Source organism: Scomber japonicus, chromosome 6 (genome assembly GCF_027409825.1).
Source record: "Scomber japonicus isolate fScoJap1 chromosome 6, fScoJap1.pri, whole genome shotgun sequence".
Classification (NCBI taxonomy): Eukaryota; Metazoa; Chordata; class Actinopteri; order Scombriformes; family Scombridae; genus Scomber; species Scomber japonicus.
In genome coordinates this window covers 19507318-19523367 of record NC_070583.1, presented here as the reverse complement: position 1 = coordinate 19523367, position 16050 = coordinate 19507318, and the positions used below count along the sequence as shown (strand labels likewise).

Below are 16050 nucleotides of genomic sequence, written 5' to 3'. Positions count from 1 at the left end.
GTCCCGTTTCACTCGCCTGTTTTGGTAAAGCCTGTTTTTGTGTGTTTTACTTAAAATAAAGACAAATTCTGCAGCCATGTTAGCAGTCTCTGTGTTTGGATCCACCTGCTCCGCTTTCCATTTGTGACAGTGGAGATGCTGACAGGACTGTATTAACACAATAATAATTATATAGACACCATCAAGACTCAGGCTTTGTTGATTAGAACTCCATGCAATAGCATACTGTAAATATATTCAATACTTCAATATGTAACAGTCATCAAGTGTACTTTGATGAACAGATGCACAAATGTTCAATCTGACATATTTTTGAATTTGTAAACACACTTATAGTATTGTATTTAAAGAACTAAATACTGATAAATACATGACGACTGTGAGTCAAGGCTACTCACTCACAGAATCAGTCAATTGCTTCTTCCTAGAGATGCTATGTAACAGGTCCCCACAGTGCTGGATCTCCAGGGAGCGGCAGCGTAGAGACATGGAGGCGGCTCGCAGTCCCAAATTGCAACTCATCGTTAATTCCCTCAACAGTCGCACTCAGAGCAGGGCCATCATTGCAAGCTGCTGTTGGGGACTTCTCCCTGTCCAGGCTGCTCACTGTCAGAATGGGCAAGCCATCGCTAGCTCGCTCCACATTTGCGCTACGGGTGTCCAGACTGGTTTTGATGGCAGGAGAAGAAATGCCTTCACTAACTTAGCTGTTCTCTTTGCAAGTAGCTGCCTTAGCAGAGTAGTTGTTAAAAGTAACAGAAGTTAAGAAACTTTTGGGTATGTAATCTTTTTTTGTGTATGTATTAAATTCCCCTCCTTTCTGATGTCTTCTCGTGTTGGTGCTCCCACTTAGCTGCCCTTCAGACTTCTCCATTTTTTGCATGTTTTAAATGCAGACTAAGTCTATGCCTACATGATTGTTGATGTTTGTTGACTCAACTGGGTCAATGACAACTTGATGTTTATTTGGCATCAACTTTGACCTTTTTTTAATTTTGCATCAGTGTCAGGTAATTTGGGCTTTCTTATGGAAAGTCCATAAGATTGAAGTTGCACATTCGCACTGTGTGAGTAGGCTATCACGGCACAGTTGGACAGGAAAACAAACTAACCAGATATTTTGCTTGTGCTCTGGGCAATTGTCCAGATGCCCTTATGGTTAATCTAGCCCTGGATGCTTGTGTTTATTTTGTGTGTGTGTGTGTTTGCATCTTTGCGTAAATCAGTAAGCCTCTGTGTGTGTGTGTGTGTGTGTGTGTGTGTGTGTGTGTGTGTGTGTGTGTGTGTGTGTGTGTGTGTGTGTGTGTGTGTGTGTGTGTGTGTGTGTGTATGTGCATGTGTATGCATCTGCATAGAGTTTAGCCTTGGGTCAGGCTGGGCTGTAAGCCAGCAACATCTGCAGGGGTCTTGTGAGAGTGCTGCATCGAGAAGCAGCTGAAGATACCTGATCAGTGTGATGGATGCCTGTGAGCCTTGTGTGCACACCGACATGCACACCTGCCGCCTGTTCCCCACTTATTGAATCCATGAATCAATTTAATGAGTGGAGGACAGGGTCAGGACTTCAATAAACACCCTACCAAGCTTTCAAATTTAATGTCTGCCCAATAAATGATACTGTATGTTCAACAAACACCCATTGCAAAACACTTCCACTGTAAATTGAAAATAGGTTTTGAAGCAATTGCCATGTACAGTATGTGCTGTTGATTGGATACGTTTACAGCTTGTGCATAAACATTTCAAACATGCAGTCCAACTGCAAATGAGTTCAAACTAAGAGCAAAGTGTAATTTAGTTGTGTGCTGGTGTATGTCTGAGTGTGGGTGGTGGGGTGAAAGAGTGAGACTTGAGAAAGAGAATCAGACATCTTCCATTGGTAATCAATACTGCAGCAGTGACCTGAGCGTTTGCTCTGTGATTCATCCCATTTAGAGCTACAGAGTTGGCTGTCTGACAGAGACAACTCCATGATTTCCCCCTGGATTTAGCCATGGCAAATCCACCTGCTTTACGTGGCTACTTCCACATCTACATAGTCACTGATACCTAATGCCATCATCCCACCTCCTGCAGTAAATCCTTGAAAACCTTGTCTGAAAGTCACTACACTGCCTCGTGGTAAAAAATCAGCTTGATATACTGTGGGATTGGTTCATCTATTCAGCCAGCTCTGTTTGCATGAAATAACCCACTTTTCATCTTTCAGCAAAATTTCTGGGTAAAACAATCAATGTTAACTCCCATGCTGTGATTATAAACTTACTTTCCCCTCTACTGATTTAGCCACGAGCACGGTCCCAGTCATGAGGTCATCTGAAGCACTGGGGATGTTGCAGAAAGGACAAATGGTTGCTATTTAGATGTCTGTGGAAGCAGCATCCCAGTAGTGAATACATTTTTCTTCATCCACTGGGGACGCAAGGGCTAATGGAGCATGAGAGTGACAGTTCCCCTGGAGTTGTGTAGCTGAGTCACGCCCCCGTTTGGAGAGGAGCTGCAGGCAGCAGTTGTGTGAGACCGAGACCAAGAGGGCATGCTGTGAGAGTCTGGGCCAATTCAGGGGTAAACATCAGTGGCTGTAATTGGAGAACAGCACAGCAGGGAATTTCATACATTTCAGATCCATGTGGCTGAGGCAAGAATATCCTGACTGTGGAGTTTTTGAGTTGAAAAGGAGTGCACGTCTGTATGTCAAAGGTCTTTTCAGTTTTTGAATAGAATTTGCTGAACTCCCCATGATACATAATCCACATATATTTTACAGGTCAACATTTCATTGATTATAAAGGCACCAAACTCCCTTGCTCAGAAGAAATCCTTTGAATCAAGATGCTGAGTAAGATTTAAGACAAAAGCAGTACATGTGAATACAGGTGTAGATAAAGAGCTTGTTTGGCTGCTAACACTCCAAGCTGTTGCTGTCCATCACTTTTTCTAATTTAATGGAGGTCCAACGGAGCTATTAGTCCTGTATTTGCAATTAGATTGAATCAATATCATTAGTCATCCATTACAAGTGTTTAAAGAAGTTCTTCTCAATCCATCCATCTCTCCTTTTTTCCCTCTTTTTGCATTAGTACTTGTCCCTTTTGGTTTATAAAAGCAGTATAATTAGCTGACATAAAAATTGCATAATATGAACACCTTGAAAGAATTATGTAATTATATAAGCCCTGTAGTTAATACATGTACCACCTTTATGAAGCCTGTACATTTTGTTGAGAGTGTTTTACAGAGATGTGACTACTTTATCATAAGACACATTGGCCAAGTCACATTTAGTGCTGTTATCATCTCTTTTTGTAATATGTTGCACACTGAAATTGTCAAAATAACAAAGAAAACCTGTACAATGTACCGCATGTGCTTAACAGCTGGATATGTAGTGTGGTAGTCACAGCAGTGCTGGCACAAAAATGCTGCAAACAGAAAATGCATATCATTTTGCTTCCAGTATGATAACATCAAAACATGTATATGTGAACAATCACACATACTATGTACACAGCTCTGAGGAGCATTGCTACACTTGTTGGGAAAGTACTGTAAGGGGTTAGCGGAGTGAGTGACATCCTGTGGTTCCGCTGAGGTCTCTTATCAGTGTCTGCTTCTTATCACTCAGCCCCACAACAGCAGAAACACACAGAGACTATTTTAGCTGCACCACCTGAGAAGAAATTATCTTTATCAATGTCTGTTGCATGACATTCTGCTGTTTTTTCCCCTGTGGATCCCAGATAAAATTATGCATTCCAGACAAGCAACCGAAACTGTGAGAAAATAAGTGAAAAATGATATTTGTGTACATATTTTATATTCAGCACCTTCGCACACCAAAGTTCAGGAGATTTTTGACTAACACTATCACCATCTGCATATTTGTATTGTCTTAGTGTGCCTGTATAGTATTTAGACAGTATACTGGTGTGTTGTGAAGGGATTTGTTACACAAATAGTGCCAAACCCAAAGCATTCATTGGAGAGAACTTTGATATTTCATGTTTTTTGCAAACCACAGATTCAAGTTTTACATTTTTCAGTGCTTTTCATTTGATAATTGGTCAATGGCCATGATGAAATTTTAACTTTGGTTATGGTTACATAGTAGATATGTCAACACTGACTACTGTCTACTGCAAGAATTTACACTGTCCTTACAAACAAGCAAACACATACAAAATAATGATTGGGTATGTAACCTTAAATGACACATGTTCCACATAGCCATGTCCCTGGACCCAAGCTGTTTTGCAATAACACCCAGTATAATAATCTGCCATTCAATGTGGTGTTAGTAGCTGTTTTTTGCACTTTCTGCTTCCAGCCAGCTATACAATAAGCAGAAATTGTTCCATTGTTGTTTAATGTTATGGTACAGGAATCCATCCTCTGTGCATGTATACAATAATGTATGGGGGTGTATATATATAAACACAATAGATACAGTTTGCCTCTACATTTCACCTAAGTGCCAGTAGACCTTTATGTTTTCCTGTCAAACCTAGACAGATGCCAATCTTAGAGCTAGGAAATATAACACACACACACACACACACACACACACACACACACATACTAAAACCTACGCAGACCTACACACTCAAACAACCAGGCAACTCCATTACACTAGCACTATGTCAAAAAAAAAAGGTTTAGCAAGCGCTGACATTTTAGTTTTCATGCTTATAATTTTTGTTTTCAGCATAGAATTATGTGTGAGATCACCTGACTGTGCATCATATATATAAAAGTTCATCCTGCTGGGAAAAGACAGGACAGATAAATGGCTTCAGTGCCCTTCATTATTTAACTTGTCCACAACAAGCTGTTTTACTACTTTCATGAATTTTATATGATCTATCATTTATTATGGCTGTATATTGGGCATTAAATGACATGGTGCTGAGAATTTCCCCTATACCACATCCTTCACTTAGCAGTTATTAGCTCCGGACATTATGAAAATAAGTGAAGTGAAACATCTCATTTACAACTTTTGAGATTTTGTCATTCTTCAGCGTATTCTACATTAATGATGCAAAATGACACAAAGTACCCTGCCCTGGGGGGAACCTATACAGACTTCATTACAAGGTACTTTTAATTAGTCTTTGTAATTAAAAGCAGAATACTGGGTGCAGAAAGGCTGGAAGCTAAATTGATATGCCCATAAACATTTGCATGTTCATTGGTCAGGGTTAGCAAACTTGTCTCGTTTTTACCCAGCCAGGTCTGACAAGAGGCTGCAGAGTTGAACTGCAGAGGGATTTAAAAGAGGACGAGTATGACACCCTCTTGATTAAGGATGTGTGTGTCTGTGTAAGTGGGAGGGAGGGAGTCTGTATAATGAGGAAGTGAAAACTGGGTGTGAAGTATAATTTCTCTCCTATTTTCGTCTGACCATATGCTACAATATGTCGTCCAGAAGGGGCTCATAGTATTTTATTCATCCAAAGGCATGTACTATTAAATGTATCCTACATCTGTGAGGTGATTTTCAGTGTGAGGTTAAATAGACTCTTGCGCTTTAAAATTATTGAGATGGTTTATAGTTTAGAGTTCAATAGACTTTTCTTAATCAATACACACTCTTGAATATGTGTGCTTGTGTGTTTCATATGAGCCAAAACATACAATCAGTTATAATAACCAGTGCTTGGTTTAGCGGCTAAGTTCAGTTTTGATTTGGTACATTATCCTTATACATTTCCATAGTCTTCTAGAGCTTATTTATAGGTCTGCTGGGCCGAGCTTTGTAAGTTGGGCCAAGTTTTTCCCAGGTCTTTGGATATTCAGCAGTAGCATATTTTTCGTTATATTGTCCCAATCGTTTGTGGTTATTTATATGTTTGTCAGGTAAACTAGATGGAAATCCCGAAATGGGGGAAATCTTAAAAAAAGAATGGCAATAAGAGAGCACAATCTCATATTTATATGGCTCTGCAGTCTATATAGCATACAGTCTATAGGACACACTGTACCTACAGTACGGATGCAGGCAAACCTTCAAAAACTTATGATGCTTTTATTAGTCCTGCTGTGTACTGACAGCTTTTGGATTGTCTTGAATACTAATAAAGTTTGACTTTTTTCTTCTAAAGCCATCCAGTCACATTTCAGAACATTTAATTAGAGATAAATGACATGGAGCTTGCATGAATCATTAACCCGTAGCCTCAGAATTGTTCAGATTTGTGCTACAGAAAATGGACACGCTGTAATTATCCCTTTTTTGAGCTGCCAGGTTGCATAAGAGCTCAAGCTAAGTGTTCAAATAAATGTTATTGAGTAAAACTCCTGTGTTCTGATTACATTTTGTCCAAAGTTTTTTTATTGATTAAATCATTTATCACACATCTTATCATACTGGTGAATGCTATGATTAATATGTTGCTACATATTGTTAAATTCTGTCACATTATTGTACATACATGGATTTAGAATGAACCCACTGCAAATTGTAACATTACATTGTTCTTTTATCTTTGTGTTTTATCTTTTGTCTATGTGTAAAACACATATGATTTGCTATACTCTGCTACTGAGAAATGTTGATCATGATTTAAGATTGTACCTGTCCTGCCTGACCATGCCGATAATGTAAACAGAACATTAACCTTTAAGATACCTTCTCAATTGATGACATTTCAGTCTAGACATGGCTAAACACCAACGTTGATGAGGTATAACAATGTAATGTGAGACAGTTTAATGAGCTCATGTACCTGCACAGATACGTTTTTAACTTTGTTGAAAATGGTATCAGTAGATTTGGAAACAATTATACACTATCTAATGCATTACTTCAACACCTGCCATGAAACACTTTTAAACTGCATTTGATTGATCTAATCCGACAAAGTCTCTAGTCTGAGCTCTGCTACTGTTCTATAGCAACAAGACACTGGAAGACTTTTCCCCCCACTAAATTCTCTCTCTCTCTCTCTCTCTCTCTCTCTCTCTCTCTCTCTCTCTCTCTCTCTCTCTCTCTCTCTCTCTCTCTTTCGCTCTCTCTCTTGTTGAAATGTATTCTGATTGCAGAGCCTATAGAGAGTAGGGCAGCTGTCGCTGATAAGCTGTTTATTGTAATCTGTGCCAGGTGGAAAAATGCATGAAGACTTCCAGATGTAGACTGTGGTTCCAGCACATTTTGCAGGGGGTGGAAAATGAGTGTCAGGAGGTGTTTGCAGGTTGGTGTGGGGGAGTAAAGGGGATGATAGTTCAGCCAGCCTTAATGTAAATCAGTATAATTAGTTAAAGCTAGTTAGACTGGATCAATTCCCCATTATGCAGCACAACACAGTATTTTTGCAAGTGAATGAAAGAGGCGTAACATATGACAAACAACAAAATGTGATGTGGTGTGCATGTTTTTGTAAAATAATTTGACGTTTCAGTGCCATATGTTGGTAGAGGTTGACATATAATGACATATAATGAGCTGCCGTATGTGTATTATGTTGATGTTATGCAGCTAAAACTAAAAATGTTCATATAATACTGGGACATAATGAATTGAACAGGTTTGAGATGTATTTAAATCCAATTTAAAACATTGGAAAATATCAAGAAATATCCATTATGAACTTATATTGTAACCTAAAAGAACTTAACAAATCCGTGTTATGGATTTTCTTTGATAACAGAGCCAGCTGCTTAAAGATATGTTGCTTGAGTCTTAAAAGTGTGACACTGACATCTAGTGGAAGACATTGATGAAGACAAATGAGCCTATGAGACAGCAACCAGAAAACATACAAGGTTTGTTTTGGTGCTTGTTTTGTGGTGGGAGAGAGTTTATTCTGCATCACAAGGAAGTGCTGGAACATACTGTCTGCTGCTACTCTTTGTGTAATCGTCACTGCTTGTGTGATTACAGGCCCTCCTGCATTTTGCTTGAGCTTTTCATGTTTTTCCGTTTTCTGTCTGCGTGCTTTGATCGCTCGCTGGGTTGGAATGCATTCTATTGAACTGGTGGACTTTGGATTAACTAAAGTAAAGTACCACCTATCTTCTCTACTGGGATTTACGGATTTTGAATTATTCAATGTAAAGTGCTTCCTACCTTCTCTACTGGGATTTGTGGATTTTTGGATTATTCAACGTAAAGTGCTTCCTGGGGTTTTTCTTCAACTGGAGCTCCCCTCGTGTTTGCTGTTATGATTTCCACTGTGTGACTGTGGCTGTTATCAATGCTGTAGTTCTACACAAACGACACAACTGCTTTAATTATGATATATACCACAGCACAGTGATGGAGTTTTCGCAGCTTTATAATTATACCTGTCAAGGGTTTTTTAACCTGCTGCCAAGAGTTTGGGATTTTAAGAAACAGACCTCCTTACATCCATAGAGGCTTGCACCATGGATTCAATGTGGAATACGGAAGCAAAACAAACTTGGGCATCATCATTGGAAACATCATGAGACTACCCTATACTAGACAAGATGTAAATATGGAGTGCATCAGTTCACTGCAGAGATAGCAGAGACCCCACCATCAGCTCTTTCTCTTGCCACCATGGAACTACTTAATATACAATCTCTCACTGATAAATCCTTCCTCATGTGACCACATCTTGGACAAGGGGCTTTATTTCATATTCCTAACTGAAACCTGGCACAAACCAGGGGACTACTCTGTGCTTAATGAGGCCTGCCCTCCTAGCTATATTTACACAGAAAAAGCCAGCAGCTCTGGCCGTGAAGATTAAGCAGTCGTACACCAGGCTGAACTAAAACTGTCTCCCCTGCCAATGCATGATATTTCTTCTATTGAATGACTTGCTCTAAAATGTCAGCCTCCACACTCCCTGATGGTATGTCTCATCTACTGCCCCACTGACACCAAACAAAAATTTCCTCCCTGATATATATGAATTTCTCACCTCACTCTGCTCCATGTCAACCAACATTGCCATGTTAGTGACAGGAATGTACACGTTGACATCCCCTCCTGGCATTTTGAACTGAAGTTCCTGAGTCTGATTGAATGACTTGGCCTGAAGCAGCATGTTGATGTCCCTATACACACCAGCAGGCACACACTTGACCTAGTTATTACGGACTCCTCCCCCTTCAATAACCCTCAGGTCTATGATTTGGGTGTGTCTGACTGCAAGGTGATTGTATGGATTTAACATTCACATCAAATCCTACTAAACCTAAGCATCACATGCTTTTTTTTATTAGAAAAGCATTGACCCAGCCATCATGACTTTGGACCTCAGCACAGCAACTTCCCAGCTTCAGCATCAGTGAACGAACTAGTTGAAGATGAGCTAGTGGCACTCTACAATACATCTCTGAACACTGTCTTTGATCTTCATGCCCCTGTCAATATGCGAGAGGTCAACTGTTCACGCTCTGCTCCCTAGTTCATTCATGACCTGTAGAAAATAAAAACAGCTGGACAGTCCTGGCATGACCTTCTGTGAACATCAAAGGACTTACTCAAAGGCCCATAAAGATGCTTGATCACAGTTCTACTCACGCCTAATTAATAACAAACAATCCTGGCAACCCCCAGCATCTTTTTTTCCACCATAAATCATCTCCTGAAGCCACAATCATCTTCCCCAGCTGAGGCTACAGAAGAGAGATGTAACAGCTTCATTGACTTTTTCAGAGCCGAGGTCAACAACATCCGTTCTCTGATGTCCGGTTCTTCCGCTCAACCTCCTCCTGGCATTGACCCTCTGTCTGGGAGCTCGCCATCTCTACTCCATTTTACTGGCATCAAGCAGGGCCACATTGAGGAAATTGTCAGTAAGATGAAACCCTGTGCCTGTACCCCTGACCCCATTCTTAGAGCTCTGTTCAAATCATACATATCGACTCTGATCTCCCCGATCACCCAACCTGTCAAACTCTCCCTTCATACTGGTAGTTTTCCATCTGCCCCCAAAGTCTACCACTCCCTCCTCAAGAATCCCAGGTTCTTGCCATCCACAGACCTTTCCTGTCCATAGTGTTCGAGAAGGAGGTTGCTTCTGAGCTTCAGGTCCACCATACATACCACAGCCTGTTTGATTAAATTCAGCTAGGTTTTCATTCAGCACACATCACTGAAAGAGCTCTGCTTTGGGATGTGAATGACCTGCTGATGGCAGCTGATGCACAATCCACTTCTCTCCTAAATCTCCTTGACCCTTTGGATCACACTATCCTCTTAGAGTGCCTTCACACTGCCATTGGACTGTCAGACTCTGCACTTAAGTCCTATTGGAAAGGTAGGACTGAAACCATGTGAAAAAAACATGACACCATCAACAGACATGCATCTCTCTACTTACAGAAACTGATCAGAGAAGGGCAGCACAGATCCTCTTTTTTTTTTTTTTTTTTTTTCAAATCTTTCTCACCTTTCATCTTAACTCTTACTATGTTCTTTATGTTGTGTGTTATTTATACTGTATCACTGAGTTTCACTATTAATAAAAATGTTATGATTTTAAAAAAATCACCAAAACAAGCAGAGAAACCTATCTGCAAAATCATTTTAAAGATCGTACATGGTACTTTCAAATGTTGCTATGAAATGTGTCATGGGTTTGATAATACTCTGTAAGTACAGATGATATATTGCACATTAGGATGCTGATGTTTTGAACATAAAGTGTTGAGTACTGGGATTACCTGATATTATCACCACCACCCTTTCACAGAACAGCAGTGGTGGAGACTGTAACTTGACCTTGCCTCTTAATGGCTGCGACAACAGTGCCCCGTCCCACTGGCCTGTCTGCCCCTCTGTTGTGTCTATTTATAATGTCCAGACACAGTCAAGAGGTTATTCAGAGGTGCCAGCAAACACAAGGTGACGGCCACAGAGAAACAAAGGGTGAGAAATTGTATTGCTATTGTTCCTGTTGTTGATTTTTTTATTCACTAAAACTCAGAATTCAGGAGCTAGACATGGGATTCCTTTTTGCATATTAAGTATATATAGTTTTTTTAAAGGTATAAAACTAATATTAAAAATGCAATTGTTATGTTAATGTTAATGTGCATGTCAGAACACATCACCGTTCTCTGTTCTTGCTTTCTGTTTTCTTGCATTTTCAAAATGTGACAGACTGTATTAATATATTGCTTTATTTATTTTTGTTCAAGTTATATGTAAAATATACAGTACAGTACTAGCAAAATTTCAATATTTTGACTTCTCTAACAGTGTCTCTGGCATGAAACTCTTCTCAGATGATCATATTTTGTGTTCATAAGCCACAATGGTAAGTGCATATCTTTTTTTTTTTTTGGGTTTAAATCAGAATTTAACATTTATAAATAAAGGTATAAAAGTTTTTAATTACTTACAATGTGTGAGGTGTTGCACATTGCCTGCTGTTTTATGTAATTTTGTTTCTCTTAAGGTGAAGAACAGAACAATGCCAATGGGTCATCATGAGCACTGCAACAAGTGTTACAGCGTCCACTGTAAAGTCCCAGTTCAGATTTCAATCTCATGCATGGTCATCAAGTGTCGTAAAAATTGTGGCGCTGTCCTGCATATGTGCAAGGAAGAGGAGCACGAGCTTCTCTGTCCCAATGAGACAGTCCCCTGCCTTAACACTGACTATGGCTGTCCTCTCACCATGCTGCGTCACAGGCTGGCCAAACACCTGGAGGTCTGTCCTGCTAGCGTGGTCAGCTGCTCTCAGGAGTGGAACCGCTGGCCTGTTTCAGAAACTGATTTGGCTTTCTACAGAAATATTTCAGAAAACCAGCAAACTGAGCTACACCTCGATGTTGCAATGGCTCTCAGAGACCAAGAGCTGCTATTTCAATCCATCAAAATGAAGGATATATTTCCTGAGTGGATGGTGCAGGATCCTGCCCCTCAGGATATTGCTGCTGAGGTCAATGGTCCAGCAGGCGAAGCAGCCTGTTCTTTAGATTGTGGTGAATTTACAGAAAATGGCTTTACAAGCATGGAGGAAAATGAACTGAGTCAAGAGGAGAGGGATGCTTTGGCTAAAAGCGCAGACTTAGAGAGTATTCAGAACTTCAGCACTTGGGACAGCATATTCAAGAAGGAGATGGGTGGATGCACGCAAACTGTCAAAAAATTGAATAAAAAGGAAGAAAAAGGAAAACGAAAGGAAGAGCAAGAATCATCAAACTGTCAGAGAGAGTCAAGAGACTACCACCATGTCCAAGAAAATGCAGCTTCAAGCATGAATGGTGAAACTGGCCTTGCACCATGGCAAGATGGAGCCCTTGAAAGGGCGAGTAAAGAGCTCAACATTTCTGATTATAACATGTATCTGGTGCACAATGGAGCGATGCTGATTAACTTTGGCCAACTTGCTGCTTGCACTCCGAGGGAAAAGGATTTTGTGTATGGGAATCTGGAGCCCATAGAAGTCAAAACGGTTCGCTCTTTTAATGTTCCTACTAGCTATCGAGCAAAGCGCACTTATCTGAAGGACCCTACAACCAAAGCCAAGACCAAACACCAAAGTGTTGACACTGCAGATTTGGGCATGTCAGTTGAGGATCTTCCAAAGTTTGACGAGGTTAGTGCCACACTGCTGTGCTGTCTCGAAAAGGAAATGAAAGGTCATTTAATCTCAGAGAGCACAGGGACAGATGGTCTTTATGTAGATATAGGAACACAAACATACAACTTTGATTCTGCTCCTTTCAAAACGGATGTGTCGCTTTCAAATGTCATCGCAGGCAAACCTTGTGGTCTTCATGTACATATTGAAGCAGAATCTGTAACCAGAAGACACAACAAATCAAGTTCTGCCTTCAGCTACATGTGTGGCCACTTCTTTCGCCGTGATGAATACCGCTCTCATTTCAGGAATGTGCACTCGGACATACAGGCCTGTCTAAACGGCTGGTTTCAACAACGCTGCCCCTTAGCATACCTTGGCTGCACTTTCACCCAGACAAGGTTTCACCCTGCAGGTCACCAAGCTACAGTCAAATACTGCCAAGATGTCAGCACCTTTGTCATCCAGCCAGACGTCCCTTCATCCCTCTCTGAAGGCAGGACAACATTCAGCCCTCAGAGAAATCATGCACGTAATCTGGATCCCCTGAGTAGTCTGCCCCTAGAGATCCTTCAGCACATTGCGGGTTACCTTGACAGTTTCACATTATCCCAGCTGTCCCAGGTTTCCCATCTGATGAGAGAGGTGTGTGCCACATTGTTGCAGGAGAGAGGGATGGTATCTCTCAAGTGGGAGAAAAAGACATATTCCCATGGGGGAAGCTCCTGGAAATGTAGAAAGAAAGCAAGTATCCTTTCAATTTTTAAAATGTTTTCTTGTTTTTTTTTTACTTTTATATATTATTAAATGAATTAACTTCTTAAGCAATAAGCAATCCCTCTTGATCTTCAAAATGACTTCAGTTGGATGGTTACTTTGGAAACTTGTTACAAACTTGTCACTAATGATTCAAGTCAAGTATTTTGCTTTACATTTAATTATTTATTCATTAAATGACTCAAGTAAATTTGAAATTGTGTTAAACCATCACTTCATGTTGTATATATTCAGAAGAAGATGTATTACAATCTTAATTTATTTTGATACTCAACCTTGTACACAGTTAAAGGGAAGCAAACACGAGGCCAAATTTCTATATCAGTTCCACTTTGGTATCTGGCTCCATACTGTCATTGGAAAATTTCAGTCATTCATACAGCATGACAGTTGCTGCATTGTAAACACTCTCCAGACTCCCGGCAGTGCTCTCTAACAATATTACAAACTGAATCACAGCCCTGTTGGAAACAGTTAATAGGTTCCCACTGAAGCAGCCGCTGGAGATTTGTTACTTTTTTACTGTGTCCTTTTGCAAACAGACTGCACATAGAAGTTCAGCAGATTTGGTTTTCTCCCTGAGTTTGGTGTACAAGCAGTAGTCTGGTAATTGCTAACTTTTAAGCATAAACAAACACCACGACACAATAGGCTGCACAATCATCTTTTTTTTAAAAATAGAAAATAGTCAGACCTGAATCACAATACACACAGTTATGTACAATCATGCTAATCGGAGAGTATCTCCCTTGCCTGTATGCCTTAGATTTGATAGTGGAGATTTACAAGACAGATGGAGACAGAGTGAGGGGGATGACAAATGACAGCTAGGATAAATTGAAGCATTTCAGCTGCAATTACATGGTATGCGCCTTAGACCCCTTGGCTTAAAGCTCTAGGCCACAAGGACGCCGAATGGTCGAGTGGTCTGAGCCATGTGGACACTCCCAGCTGCTTTTATTTTTGGAGATTACTTAGATAATATCAGGAAGGAGTTTCTGTCAAATGATCACTTAGAAGAAGAATTAGAACAGAATAATTTTCTTGTGAGAAAACAATAGAGAAATGTTCAAGCTAATTAACAACTTTTGCAGAATCATATAAACACTTAATGTCACAAATTTGGTGAAGATCAAATGAAATCAGTCATGTTGAAATCAAAATGGCAACATAGGTTGAAACAAGACATCCTCAGAATAACATGTTTGCCTCATTGATTTAATGCTCAAGCGTTATGAACCAAAACATTAAATGGGATAAGTGCAGATTACAGCATGATAGCAATACACCAAAGAGCAGTTTTTGTGATACATTTAACAGACACACATAACTCCTTTAGTGGAGGTAATGAATGAATGAAGACAATATAAATGTGTGTATTTTTACCCTTACTGTATCTACACAGTACGCAGTGATCATAGGATAAGGAGTATGCAGATGATATCAGTGATGTGGAATGGTCTGAGGCCTGGCGGCCAGTAAACACAGTTCTCCCATAACAAGCCAGATATGTAATCATTCATGGAAACAGGATGTTGACAACACTGTGTGGGCGACAGCTGGGTATTTGAAGGGCATAATCTGTATAAATTTGTAATGGATGGATACAGAAATAACATCAAGCACTGACACGTGATAAAAAAAATACCCTGTGATCTAGATTCCATGGATATTAAAAATAAATATATCCTTATGACCAGAGCTACACTGCAGTTGATAACAACAGTCTCCCACCCATCTTTCAATCAGCTGTGTTTGTGTTTTACAGGTTTGGGAGTTCAGCTCTTTGTTTTCCTCTGTGGACAGATGGAGTTTCAGCAACATATCCACCTTGTCAGATCACCTGAAAACCTGCTCCTTCTACCAGAGAGAGGAGCGCACTGAGCCAGTGGCTTTAGCCGGCTTGGGAGAGGTCAGAGACAAAGGGGAGACGTAAAGCATGCAAGATAATGCTCATGGTCCCAGATCTCAGTGGGTTGACCACAACAAGAGCTATACGAGCTATGCCATGTTAAGAATCACTGAAACGAGATATGTATTCACCCACGAAACTGAATAGTGGATAAAGCCTTTTCATGCACAGCTACTGTGTAGAAAAAGAAGGGAAGTCAGAGCTGATATGTGTTGAAGCCCTGCAGACAGACACCATAATGATCCAATGTAAAGGATTCACTTTGGCATAAACTGCAATTTCTGAAGACACTTCTGTGATTTAATAATTTTCTGTTTTCTTTTAATATCTCCACAAATAATTTTGTCTGTAAGTTGGCACAATGTTGCAACATGTATTTATTTACGCTGTGTATTGAGAGAAAATCAAATTTAAATAATCCCTCTCATTAATTTATAGATATGTTTGATAAGGGTGCTCATATTCTGTAATATGAGATATTTTGACCTAAATTTAACTTTATTTAGCATATTATGAACATTCTTGTTTCTGTCGTTTCATGTCAGGTTTTGTTCTTTAGGTGAAATTCAACAAAATATTCAAATAAAGAAATAAGGGCAGCAGATGTTAACTATTTTTCAACATGACAAGACTGACATCTACTGGAGAAAAGCTGAAACACCTCATCTGTTTGCAATGGTGTCACATTACACACAGTAAAACACGTTTGGGATTTGAATTCTGAATATGATATTATTTTCTATTTGAGACATTTGATCAAATACAGCACTGCATGCACTGCGATGAGAACACTGATGACTTTGTTTCTAATTTTGACTGTACTAGTTGAGTAAAAGGAGAGAATTGTGATTT

The 16050-nt window shown here is 39.9% G+C and overlaps 1 protein-coding gene across 1 annotated transcript; it reads left to right on the top strand.

Moving 5' to 3' along the window:
- Nucleotides 1–430: 430 nt before the first annotated feature.
- On the top strand, nucleotides 431–16001 carry LOC128359856 (F-box only protein 40). Its single transcript, XM_053320179.1, has 7 exons — nucleotides 431–722; nucleotides 2470–2565; nucleotides 9586–9771; nucleotides 10179–10235; nucleotides 10782–10846; nucleotides 11379–13253; nucleotides 15055–16001. Exons 1-7 carry the CDS (start codon nucleotides 431–433, stop codon nucleotides 15220–15222), a joined length of 2739 nt encoding a protein of 912 aa, XP_053176154.1. The 3' UTR covers nucleotides 15223–16001.
- The last annotated feature ends 49 nt before the right edge of the window (nucleotides 16002–16050 follow it).

What these genes read in the sequence shown, in the direction of transcription:
- LOC128359856 (XM_053320179.1), top strand. Translation starts at nt 431, where the DNA reads ATGCTATGTAACAGGTCCCCACAGTGCTGGATCTCCAGGGAGCGGCAG. An exon ending in CTTAGCTGTTCTCTTTGCAA is followed by an intron (nt 723 to 2,469) that starts GTAGCTGCCTTA and finishes GGAGTTGTGTAG; the next exon opens with CTGAGTCACGCCCCCGTTTG. An exon ending in CCACATTGAGGAAATTGTCA is followed by an intron (nt 9,772 to 10,178) that starts GTAAGATGAAAC and finishes CTATCCTCTTAG; the next exon opens with AGTGCCTTCACACTGCCATT.